Genomic DNA, 13,630 nt, shown 5'->3' on the forward strand with positions numbered 1-13,630 from the left:
CTCTTATAAGTTATTTGGAAGATAGTGGAAGATGTTTAGCAGGCAGTAGACTGTGATGGCTTTAAGTTCACTTAAGCCCATTGATTGATTGGTCTGTTATCTCCAGGAAGATGTATAGGACCAGCTAATTAGATTTGATCACTTACAATTGCTCCTCAGCCACTAGGTAATCAATGCAGTCTAATTATTGTCTAGTTTCTCCGCCCCCTTTCCCCTTACTTCCTTTATCATCCTCTCACTTTGCTGTTTTGCTCACCTTTTTCTGTTTTCCTCTTTTGTTTCCTGCTTTTGCTGCAACCCTCCCTCACCAGTGTCTTTCCTCTAAACTCAATTTCTCTCTGTTTTATCCTTTATCCAACCTTCCTTCTCATTTGGCTGTTGCTGAGCTAGTTTGACAGATATCCAAGAGGAATAAACTGGAGTTCCTGTGGTGGTAACGTGACAAACACATCCGCAACAAAACATTTTTTTAATGAAAATTAAAAACTGCAGTCCAGATCTTTTTGCTTAAAGGTATACTATGCAGGAATTGTTGGCTACTACTTGTAGATAGTATCGCCAGCAATAGTTGAAGCCAACCACAGCTTTGTCCGCTTGGTATTTTGCCTCACTATATTTGCATTTTTTTGGCACAGTGTCCCTAATTTTTGCAGCTCCCTCTTGGATACGTGCTGCCTACGGTCTGGCACCTGGTCGCTACCTTTTTTTAAGTCCACTGTGAAAATCCCAAACATAGCAAAATAAGAGGAAAATACAGGCAGAGGGCAGAGTCTCTGCAGAAAAATACACAGCCACAGACTTCTAGTGAGTCATGAATAATGATTGAGAGGGATTACGTCTCTGTAAGTATATACATTGCTTTTTAGGAACACGCTGCCTAGTATATCTTTAAGGTTGTGGTGGATTTGGAGCCACTCATACCCCCTGACATGGAGAAACACATGCACTCAAACACACAGAGTGGGTGCAATGTGTGTTTTGGAAGACAGCAAAGGACAAATGCATGTATCATACCTAGCAGGGAAGGTAGAGGGAGGCGGGGAACTCGGTCCTGTGAATAAAAGAGAGCTGTCCAATGATGTGTGAAAGAGAAGCTGCAATTTGTCCTCTTTCACCACCCCTCCCTAAGATATCAAGCACACATGTACACACACACACACGCACAGGTAGATGCACACACACATAGCCCCGGAGAAACGTACAGTGCCCCAAAATGCACCAACAAGGCCTGAGAGTAGAATAGCACTCCAATATGCTCGTCCCATTTGTCTCAATCGGCCGGCTGTCCGCTCAGTCAGTCTTAGGGTCTCAATGGGAATACAGAATAGAGTGCAGCTTTTTACACTTACTCAGCCTCACTGTACTCAGTATCTCTCTGACCTTTGTGGCCTTGCTGCATGGGCTTGATACAACATATCATTTAGTGAAATTCAACAACAGGCCGTCGCGAGTCTCATTCACACTAAACCTCTGTTGATATCTACACAAAGTATAATGACCCAAGGCCGCTGGATTCATCTTGTGTTCAAAAGGGTGGGTTCTTTTACGAACCTCTAAGGTCAGAGTCTCATATTTTATGTCTTTAAGCAAGTGAGATTTTACCTTAAAGGCCAGCGGAACAGATGCTGCAGTCTGAATCCATTCAATTTAGTTCAGCTCAATTCAATTCATTTTAGTTCAATTCAGTTCACTTCATTTTAAGAAGTCCCACAAGGGGAAATTAGAAGGCCAGAAGTGCAAGCATGCAACATGAAATACTCAATGGTACTTGCGATGCTAAATGAATTTATGTACTGTATAATTCAGTGTTTAATAATGATAATAAAACTGCTGGACATCTCGCCAGTTTGTATCATTCCCTTCCTGAAATTATCCTGTATTCATTGTGGGCTCTGACTGGCTAAGTACAAAGAGCCCATACTGGTCATTATTGATCCATTAATTGGAAAGTGGCCCATTGTAGTGAAAGGGCTGGGCAGTTATAGACAGACAGGAAGAGATGGAGGCTTAAGATCAGCCTGGACTCAAATTGGCAGGAAAGAGGTTTCTATGAAGTGGCGTAATGTGCTTTTTATTGGCTTGAAGGGGGTGGGTGGGTGGTAGATGGATGTAGAGCACATGCTACTTTAAGTCAGGGCTGCGGTGATATGGAGAAAACCAAATATCATGACTTTTTTACCTTGATATCGACATTACAACAATGTTGCAGGGTTGACTGTTGATGCTTTCGCAAAATACTTATGCTATGAGAGTTTTAATAAGTGATCATCAGTGATGCGGATGTAATTAGTTTTTCCAAGGCAACCACCAAAAACCCTTACCTTAGCTGAACTGCTTTTTTTGCTGTGAGTGAACTCATAGATCTGAACCTTAAAATCTGCATAGAACTGGAAGATACAGGGTACTTGCGGACTGGACACAAGGGACCCGAGATCCGTGTGGGTACATTAAACAGGAGAAATCACAGGGATTACCACCAGCTGGTCCAGGAGCTTCACCTGGATGATGGTCTGTTTAAGGCTTATTTTAGGATGAGTCAGGGACCGTTTGATTATCTACTGTCAACCTAATTACGGTTGAAAAAATGTACGGAAGTAGTTGAGGCTACAATTTTGTCAGAAATGTCTCGCAGCTTGCCTAGAGAGTGAGCTAACGTTAGCGTAACACAAGCCGTCTATGCTAGCCACCACTGAAGGCCTGCCTGTCAGTGGGAAAAAACGGCGATGAAATTGGGTGCTTTTCCACTCTGAGTTGAAGTTTTTCCAACATGAGGCATTGAGAACACTACTGCAAAAAGGCGGCGCACGTAGAGTGGAAAAACAAAACACTTTACTCCCATTGAAAACCGTTACAAAAAGCCACCCCAGGCTGCTAAAACACACTTTGTCTGATTGGGGTGCAAGTGGATAAAGGCAAGAGCAGCGAAAACAAGTCTGGTAAGTTCAGAAAATTACCTCACTTAACTGTAATGTAGCCGTAAAACCAGGAAAGGACAACAGGTACGATATCCAAAATCTAATATCCACGCTCATATTGATATATTATTGACATATTGCCCAGCCCTACTCTAAGTGTGATGCATGTGGTAATGAAATACTGCAGTCACAAATACCGTACTATGGGATTCAGTGGCGTATTTCCATTTAACACACTATCAAAGTACTCTAAACCAGTGGTTCCCAACTGGTCTTGCCACGGGGTCCAGATTTCTCCTTAGTCATTAGCTCAAGGTCTACACACACATATTCAGCATCATACTTGCCTTTGGCCATGTTGTCAAGCTAGTTTGCTGTCTCTGTTAAGTCACTCACTCTACCTCTACACACTCTCGTGTCACCTGGGGTCCATTCAGAATGGACCCGCAACCCACTTTTGGACCACGACCCACCAGTTGGTAACCATTGCTCTAGACCATTGTCATTTCAAGTTTATTTCATTACATTATTTCATAGTACAGCTGGTGATGAGAAGGGTAAATTATTTAAATCTATTGTGATGAACACAAAATATTCTCCGCACAAGGATAACATTCCGATATTTGCTTTATGTGCACAGGTGTGGAAAGTAAATGAAATCCTATAACAATCAAACAAAACCTTTTTCCGTTAATGTCTTTTCATCCTGATCAGATTCAGCGCCAACAGAGCCGAGTTGATTGAAAAGTATGTCCAAGGACGAGTCCCTGGTCATAAAAGTACAAGGGGCACATCAGTATAAAGACTTCCATCTTCCCTTTTTGAGAAACTCGGTCTGTTATCATTTCAATGCCGAACGATTTCAAGCATTCATTCTCTTCTCACTCCGTGGTCAGATTCCAGCCTTTGATATATTCTGTGGTTGTTTTCTTTTAATCTTGGCGAAGGCTGAGGTGGAATAAAGTGTTTAGGTAGAGATAAAGGTGTTGGCAAAAGCATGGAAGGTCAAAGTACTGGGTGGCCTGTCTGACCTTCACACACCCTTTTTTCATACAGAGCCACCGCAGAGCACGGATGACATTGAAATACTCTATCGACTGTGAGTCAAGCTGTGCATGTGAAAAAGCCTGGCACAAGGAGACATTACTCACTAAACATGACATTTTACTGCTATCAATTCAGGACAGCGAGTTGTGTACTACATAGGGTAATTATTTGTGTTGCTGTGATGTATACCACTACAACAGCATGAAAGCTATTTTTTCTCCAAGCCATTTGTTTCCACCCTTCCTGCCTCTACCCAACAGGGACTTTGACATATTCCTGTAATAATTTTAACAAAATATGAATGCATTAGTCTCTTTCTACCTATGTGTTCTCTGTGGCTTGTACACCTGATTGCTTTTACATTAGGTGTTTTCATTATTAGTAAGGCTGACAGGCACTTCTGTAAATGCCAGAAAGAAACTAGGATCTTTGTGACCTTTTAGATCAATTGACATGATTAAAAAGCCTCATATACCGTACTTTGATATAATTAACGACAGCGAGAGACAGTGCTTTCCAGTGCCAATGTGATTGATCCAGTCTGTAATGCACTGCTGCATACAGTGCAGAGGATTGAAGACTGTTTGTGCAGTTTATGCACTGCTTTGTACCAGTATTCCATTATACTGATGTATTTGTTATACGTGCCATACTGTTTCCTTTATATATACGACTTTAGTGTGTCTGTGTGTTCAAGCGTGTGCAGCATGTGTGCTTTTCCTATTGATCCACAGACTGTAGCATGAAGTCCCCCTGTGTATGATCAGGTAGCCCCATATCGAATAAACACCACACGGTTCAACACATACAAGCCCCAGTTCCTCACAAACAATTTCTCAGATTCCGGAGAGAAAAACAAAAGTGTCGAAGCTCTGGAGAGTTTCTCACGGAAATGCTGTGAAAAGAAATTGAATTTTAATTTCTGTACAAATAGTGCTGTAATTTGGTTACGACATGTTTTGCTGACAAGTTTTCTATGCTCATCAAGACTATTGTCCTAGCAGTTATTGATCACGTCTGCCAGATTTGATGTTCGGCTCTGTGGTTTATTCCTGAAAGGCTAATTAGCTTGCTTTATGTGGTTAATGAAATGCTCAAACCTTAACGATATAGAGCTCGCATCCCCGGTATTTTATTTGCCCCGAGTCTGTCCTCTACCTCATTTTTTCTGCATAATTAATCATATGTCACTGGGAGATCTTGTTTCTCAGCAGGACCCATTCCTGTAGAGCCCACTACATACTTTTTTTTCCTCTCTCTCTTTCTCTTCTCCACAGACGGACAATTTCCCCACTGAGCCTAATTATATGGGCAGCAGACAACAGTTTGTTCAAAGGTAAGAGTTGGGATCTATAACCGTCGCTACATCTCAGACCTTTGTTTTCTTTCCGCCGATAGTCCCAACACAGTAGCACAGCAGTAGCCGCAGCTAAACTGACAATTCATTGCACTTTGTCATAGCAGGAAGAAGAAGGTCATGTTCATTTAATTAGGTTTAAAAGTGGTCACTAACAGTGTTCTCTATAATACATAAAACATAATCGCACACAAGATGCTTCCTTTTTGTTTCATCTTAAGGAGACAGCGGAGTATTTTTAGAAGCATTTTATCACATCCTAAATCCTATTATTATATTTTCCTCTTGTTTTTACTTAAGCATTCAGGGATGCTCATCAATGTTTCATTCTGTTTGTAAACTTCCTCTGATGGTTTAAAAAAAAAAAAAAAAAGGCCTTGGAAAAAAAAATCCACATCCAAACACTGCGTTCTAATACGTCTTTCTTTGTTCCTGTTCATGTGTCTAGTAGTTCAACATTCAAAGACCCAGAGCGAGCGAGCCTCAGAGACAGTGGTCATGGGGACAGTGACCAGGCTGACAGCGACCAGGACACCAACAAAGGCTCCTGCTGTGATATGTCTGCGAAAGAAGCCCTCAAGTTGAAGGCTACAGGCGTCAAACCACCACCTTTGGAGCAAGGTGAGGCCTTCAATGGCTAATACGAGCGCATGAGAAATGAAAGACGCGAGGCAGATGAATCAAATGACTATCAATGTGTTTTGTGTTTCTGCTGCGGTTATTTGTATTAACGATTGAGCCACTGATTTGCCTCAACACTCACAATCTGAACTTATACTTGGCTACTTTATTCTCCCTTACTTTGTTCTCTGCACTTTTCTCATTTAATGTGTGTGTGTGTGTGTGTGTGTGTATTTGAGGGTGTGAGCGAGTGTGCATTCTATACACGTCCTCAGTTTATCAAAGCAGACAAGCCCATTATGTTTTTATAAGCCCAACTACTTCAGCCTCTCCATTTAGTCCCCCTTCCCTGAGCACCCGTCTCTGAAACTTTGATAATGGAACATGGAAAATGACTTAGTGAGCGGCAGGAGATGTAGCTTCGTAGTGTGGTGATTAAATATGAATAATTATTCTAAGCGCTGTGGGTCGGGCAGATTACACATGACATGTGTAGAACAATAACTCCCCAGATATGAGTTGTTGCAGTCCTCCCCACCCCAGCCACCTCACATGATTAGTGCAGGGTCAGGGGAGGCAAGGAAGCCGAGATTATATAGAAAGAAGTAATGGGACAGGAGGTGGTATGGTAAATGTCTCACTGCAGCTTCATCCAGTCATGTATCTCCGTGTGGGCCATTACCTGCTTGGCAAAACAGATATTCCCGCAGAAATAAAAATTCACTAAAGTCTCAACACCAAGAAGTATGTGTCTCACTGACTGGATCCAGAAGTACAGTGCAGTATACTGAACATGGATTCTGTGTAATGGTGCTATTAATCCAAGGAACAGACGGGCTGTTTTACTCTTTGCGGAAGGACAGCGACAATTTGTGCAACACTCTGTGCTGCAATATGCATGTCTGACTAGATCGCATTTTTTTCTTTTCCATTGGTTTTTAGAGTAAAAAAAAAAAAAAAAAAGCCACACACGTTGGCATGAGAAATTGGCCAATTAAAAAGCTCCATATGTTTCTCATTTTGAAAATGTTCCTATTTAATTGTCCATGAGGGACTGAAAGAATCACATTTATACACATGGAACACATGACAAGCTGAGCCAAGAGTGTGTTGGGCAGCAGTCAGTTAAAACCGTCCCAATACAACATAGTTTGTGGACGTGTACTGCTACTCCCTGATAGTGCCAACCACAGCCAGTCCGTCCACCTTTCTGTTTGCTGTGTGTTGTCTTCGATCAGTATCCTTTTGACGAAATTGTCACAACCGTACACAAACACACACAGACAGAAACCCGGCGCTGGAAACTCTGGCTGCAACCTGTTCCTCACTCACCGCCGCTTTCCCATTTATTGTCACACTCCGCTGTGCTTTCACCCCCGCTCCGCGACTTTCGTTCCACTTCTCCACCTCTCCTTGTTTGGGGGGAATCGATTGATGCGAGATTAGACAGTTAACTGGCTGCAGCTGGCTGTGTTTAGCCAATAACATGCAGGCTTAGCTAAGATGTGGGGGAGGGTAGGGGCAGGAGGCCGAGGCATGGTGCAAGAGCAGTGATGAGGAGTGAGAGGTGGTGAATAGCGCTCTGGCAGTTTTCCAGTGCATCTTTATTAAGTTGCAAACACACCAGTTGAATACTCCACAGCAACAAATTATACCTCACTCTGAGTTAATATTTACACCAGAAAACAATATCACGGCGTGATCTCCTGCACCTCAGATTACAATGTCATCTGCTTAAAAAGGTCTGTTTTCGTGTTTTATGTCCTCCTGCTGTTTAAGATGAACCACAAGACGGTCACCTTGCGCCTGGTAAGCTCAAGAGAAGTCCCATCTGCTGCTTTGTCTTAAACAGTACACCTCATGTACAGGTAATTTATCGTAGTAATTTTATGGCTAATTAATGAGGCTCAGCAGAAAGAGAAAGCGAACGGAGGAAACCTGAGCTGTTGAAGGACTTATGATGTAATGTGCCGCTCTGCTTTCATGCATCTGCGGTTTAGAAAAAGCTTCCCACGTGCATGCACTTGAACTGTACACATGGAGGCTCACAGGTATGTCTATTATCAGATGGGATGAAAAAAAAAAAAAAGGAAACGGGAGCTTGTCATTGGTCACTCTCCCTGGGGTCGATTTCCTGCAGGCTTATTTTCTTCACATCTCAGCACTTAGCATCTACTTCATAGGTCTCCCTCTATCACCCCTCCTTCCCTCCTTCATCCCATCTTAAGTCCTCCGTTTCTCTCCAAGCATAGCCCTCCCAATTACTCTCTGTAGCTCTCTCTGCTCGCCTGCCAGGACTCTGCGGCCTCATTCACTGGCTCAGTATAAATAGAACTACAAGTGCACAAAGCATGTAGTTCAAGTCCCAATCAATCCCCAACCCTGTTTCAGTTCTTAGCCTTTATAGTCACTAGGTTGTAGCCTACAGTGTACAAACAATTGTGTCTTCCTCTTTTTGATTTTGCCATCCTTCTCTTTTCCCTCTCACTTCTACCTCTTTCCCCGCAGTTTCTATCCTCATGCTCTCCTGTGGTAAAAGGCATTTTTATTAACCTTTATTTATACAGGTAAAATCTCATTGAGACCCAGGGTCTCATTTACAAGAGAGACCTGTTCCAGGTAGGCAGCAGCAGAACACAAAGTTACAGACTAACTGAACATACAGGAGACACACAAACATTAAAGTAGTATAGTGCAAACTACAAAGTGCAAAGAAGAATAGGACTGGTTAAGCATATGTGCAGACCCCCGCAGACTGTCTCATCAGCCTTCCTACAAGCAATTTGATGTCCCCTAAAGGCATTGGTAGAACAAACACACAATCTCATCTTCATCTTCTTCTCTGATGTTTGGTACGGTTTCCTCCCCAACAACATAATCTGGACATCTTCGCACTGGGGACCGGTCTCAAATTGATTAATTAGCCCTGCAAAATTGGTAGCAAAGTATTAATTAGGCTTAAGTATATCAAATGCATTTTTTTTTTGCCAGTTTTAAACGGCGATTAATTGATGCTCCAGCGCGCCTGCAGCAGACGTTGATATGGGCTTGTCTGGCTCCGGCGGAGTGGCTGGCAGCACATCGCTCGCCTCTGTGGAGATGACTGCCATAGTCGCTATCATGAACAGACAGGCGGTGGTGGTGTAGGGAGATGTTACCCACTGATAGGGCTGTCCGAGGAAATGGAGAGAGAGGGATGATGGAGGGGGGGAGGAGGAGCATGGAGGGACACTGTTTGACAGGGATACTGTTTGACTGTACCAGCTGACCTGTCCTAATTAGCTGCGATTGGAGCGTGATAATCAAGCTGCCTGCCTTGTTTTTAAAAGTGAGGCATGAGTGGGACGGAGGAGGAGAAGGAGGTGGTGGTGGTGGGAGGAGGATGTGATACCACAAGGACAGCATGGTGGATCCAGTCAGGAGCGACAGCATGAGATGTGTTTCTATGACAGCGCAGTAGAAGGCGATGATATTGACTTTTCCCCGTTATTTGTGGCAGGGTGATAGAAATCTCCACCCCCACACCGTCCCTCAGCTCGTAAATAGCTTAAATAAGGGAAGTGTCATGATTTGTGAATTGCTCTCGCACACGCAAACCTTTGGCACATACACACCCAAACGAAGATGCAGATGCGCACACAGGCATGTATACTGTACACAAATAAATGATGATGCTGCATAATTAATTGTTACTCATCAAACCCTGTGTTTATGTGATGCCTGGCTTCTCTGTAGATGTTAAATAAGTTATGGCGGTGAGGATGTCAATGAGTTTGCTGAACTTATAATTATGTACAGAATATGTGGCAAATGTATGATGTTCTTAAAACATATTATCTCTCTGTTTGGTCGCAGGAAATCTTAAAAAAAAGATTTTGGTGACGTTTGGCCAATGACAGACATACTGTTTCAGTGACATTTTGTTACAGTGTGGACCTTTATGTCGTTCATGCAGCACTTGCGGACTTATAACTCGTTTTACAAAATCTCAAAGGCTTAAAAACCTTGATTGATGAAACCTTAGTTGTGTTTGACTCTTTTCGCAAGGTAAAAAAAGAAGTATTCATAACGCTTTACTTGAAGGTATCTACATAAGGGTGACATGACACTGTCATAACTATGACATGACACGGTCATGAACCTGTCATGAACATTATGTACATGTCATAAACGTTTATGACTGCTGTCATTAAGTGTCATTAACACAGTTTTTGTAATGACAAGTTGACATTGTATGGGTTGTCTTGATTATGACAACTTGACATTAATCAAAGTGACATTACCAGAAGTTGTCTTTGTCATGACAAGTTGACATTAAATTTGTTTGGGATGTCCTTATTATGACAAGTTGACATTAACCAGGATGACATTACCAGCAGATGTCTTTGTTGTAACACCTTGACATTAACAAGAAATGCACCTCTGTTTGTGTTTATGACAAGTTGACATTAAATTTGTATGGGATGTCCTTATAATGACATCTTGACATTAATGTAAAGACATCTTCTGGTAATGTCATCCTGGTTAATGTCAACTTGTCATTATAAGGACACCCCAAACAAATTTAATGTCAACTTGTCATAACAAAGACAACTTCTGGTAATGTCACTTTGATGTCTTAATCAAGACAACCCAAACAATGTTAACTTGTCATTACAAAAACCAAATGACACTTAATGACAGCAGTCATAAAGGTTTATGACATGTACATAATGTTCATGACAGGTTCATGTCCATGTCATGTCATAGTTATGACAGTGTCATGTCACTCTTATGTAGATGCCTTCAAGTAAAGTGTTATGGAAGTATTTTCGATTTCAAAAACTTGTACGTGGGATTTTGCAGCCAGAGCTTTTGAGTGTTGGTCAAATATGGACGTTGTGCTGACATAACAACATCGCAGGACAACTTACTGTAAGTATATTATATGAGCACACTGCTGGGAACGATGAGAGCTCATTTATTCTTTTAGATATAAGGCTGAAGAATTTCGCCTCTGTTATTATTCTTACCATTAGCATTTTCAATTAAATACAAAAAGCACAATGTATCTTTTAAAAAGCAATCTCTGTAATGGATTTTTGAGTCCGTATTGTGGCACTTCTAAGCAAGATGAGGTCACGACTTTACATTTGCCCATCTGTAATATTATGAAAAAGTGTAGTCTCTGTGTATGTTGTTATATTGAATAATAAGTCTTCTCTAACAGTCCACACTGAGACCAAGTAAACTAAATATTCAGACTTTAATCCATCTTAAATATTCACCCATCTTCCCTCGTGGCAATCTTAATCTTAAGACTCTAGCACTTTTACTACTTTTTCAAAGTGTTTCAAGTCGCCGCAATCTCAGCCTTTCATTTTTTTTTTTCCCCTTTTTATTCGCCGCAATTAATTTCGAGTCGCGAGCGAACCTTTGATAAAGAAAAAAAAAAAATGCAATTCCGAGATTAATTGACTGGTCAGAAGTCAGATCAGATGCCCTTTTCACACTTGCAGCCATGGCAACCTCTATCCTGCTCACTTTGGCCTTCAATAAACCTTTATCTGGCTGTTGGAAAAGGGCATTCCATTCAACATCATTCATATTTCATGGACAGACAAATGCAGACATGTTTTTTCATGGGGTGGGCAGATGCGTATTACATGTATGATTTGAATAAGTCTGAACTGGTATACAAACAGTGACACGATCAGCATGTTATGAGTTCAGTGTTTACATGCGTGTCATTTTCATTACAAATGTGCATGTAGACCAGTACAGGAAATGTATATTGCAGTTCTGGTTGCGTTTGATGATGCATGTGTGTCATTTGGTGCTGTGAATCAAACAGTTGTATTTACAGCTGACCAAATATACCTTGTATAGGCAAACTGTGCGCCCCGTTGACCAAAACAGTTAGGTTTATTGTTAATGAACAGTGGTAATTTCTCCTGTAGGCAACATTTGCGGCTGCCTAGGGTGCCACCCAGGTATTGTTTGTTTTTATGATTGTTGTATGTTAGCTAAATTGTTTAATTGTGTTGATTCCTCGTCAGCTCTTCTTCTTGTTCATACAATAAATAGTAACTCTGATAGTTTAAAGGACTAGTGTGTAACATTTAGGGAGAGTTAGTGTCAGATTGCAGCCAGCTGAAACTCCTCCTGATTAGTATTCCTTCAGTGTTCATTGTTCTGGAGGTTTTTACCAGGAGCTAAATTATCCACAGAGGTCTCTATCCTCTCCAAAACAAATGGACCTTGTGATCTAAACTGGTAAAAAGGCTGAATAAAGCAGCTTCGCGTTAAAAAACATCTGCATTTTTATGATGCTGCTCTTTGCAAATGAATAAAGAACGCAAATAAAGGATGTCTACAGGTCCTTAAAAAAATGTCTTATATTCAATGCTACAACAAAAAGGCCTTTAAAGTCATTAAATAGTCCTGAATTTGAATTTTTGAGGTTTTAACTGCTACAAACATTTTATCTAATTTATTTACTAATATTTTAATTTATTTTTATTAAAATGAGTGAAGCTTTTTTGAAGTAAAAGTCCACATTTCTAATGTTACGAACCTTTAAAACATTATAATACTGTCATCTTACTTCATACTTGTGCTTACCTGTTTGCAAAATGTACGTAGATCAAGTTCACTCACTCTAATAACAATATTCCTACATAAAACCTACCTCTGCACAAGACCAGATGACTGTTACTTACCTGCAATGCTTTCCTCAATAAGTAAAACATGATTTGTCAAAAAAAAAAAGGTCATACATTTGGTTAAAAGGTGTCTTTAAAAAGCATTTAATGTAACTGTAGACACCCTGAAGAATACAAGAATGGCCTTATCTAGAGCCAGTGTTTTGTCAGTTCTGGGCTACTGTAGAAATGGCGGGGCAACATGGCGATCTCCCTAGACGAGGACCCGCTCACTATGTAGATATAAACAACTCACTCTAAGGTAATAAAAACACAGCTGTTCTTATTTTCAGTCTACTATACACTAAAGAAAATTCTTCTTATACTGTGTTTCATTTCTGCCAATATATCCAGCTGAATCCTACACGCTGGACCTTTGAGTTGTTTCAGAGCTTTCTAAAAATGTTTGAGTCATCTGCCAAAACAGTGATGGGGTTTGCAACTGTGTCAGTGCTGGTTTATCACAGTCTGATGGGTGGATTTGTGTCTGATTCAGAATAGTATTCTTTGTGGGTTTCCAGTGAGGGGTAAATTATTGTCGAGAATGTAAAGTTTTCAGTCGAAGCAAGAGAAAGACAGAGACTGGCAGAGGGAAGGAGAAGGTTTAGACAGTTTAGACGCAGCACAATTGAATCTCAAATGAACAAAGCAACACGAAATCTGGCTGCTGAAAGACAGGCTGCTTGTCGACGCGCTTTCTTCTGTAACATTTCCAGTGGGCATTGGATCCAAAACGGGCATGTGACGGAGCCACGACACAGCCAGAACGTGACTCAGTCGTATCGTTTGGACAAACCGACTTTTATTCGTCAGATGGAAAGTTAAAAAACAACAGTTTCAACTTTCTGAACAGTGCTGGAACAATGAGATTAGACAAAGACAAAGACTCGCATCTTTCTTTTCTATTAATAGATTATTCCTGGCTGTGATATTTGCATACAGTGTATGTGTGATATTGTGATGTATGATAGTCACATCTTTCATTCCCTGTGATTGAGAGGCTTAAT

At 41.1% G+C, this 13,630-nt stretch overlaps 1 protein-coding gene across 4 annotated transcripts in view; it reads left to right on the top strand.

The window, feature by feature from the left end:
• The window catches only part of pcdh17 (protocadherin 17), a 73,252-nt gene that overhangs the window by 24,769 nt on the left and 34,853 nt on the right, over nt 1–13,630 (top strand). For 2 of the 4 annotated variants that reach the window (XM_033624915.2, XM_033624931.2), the window contains exons 3-4: nt 5,240–5,298; nt 5,768–5,940. In XM_033624915.2, the coding sequence (XP_033480806.1) occupies nt 5,240–5,298; nt 5,768–5,940 (232 nt within the window). The remainder of the gene's footprint in view (nt 1–5,239; nt 5,299–5,767; nt 5,941–13,630) is intronic. The other 2 variants (XM_033624922.2, XM_033624940.2) reach the window with 1 other exon arrangement.

Source organism: Epinephelus lanceolatus, chromosome 2 (genome assembly GCF_041903045.1).
Source record: "Epinephelus lanceolatus isolate andai-2023 chromosome 2, ASM4190304v1, whole genome shotgun sequence".
NCBI lineage: Eukaryota > Metazoa > Chordata > Actinopteri > Perciformes > Serranidae > Epinephelus > Epinephelus lanceolatus.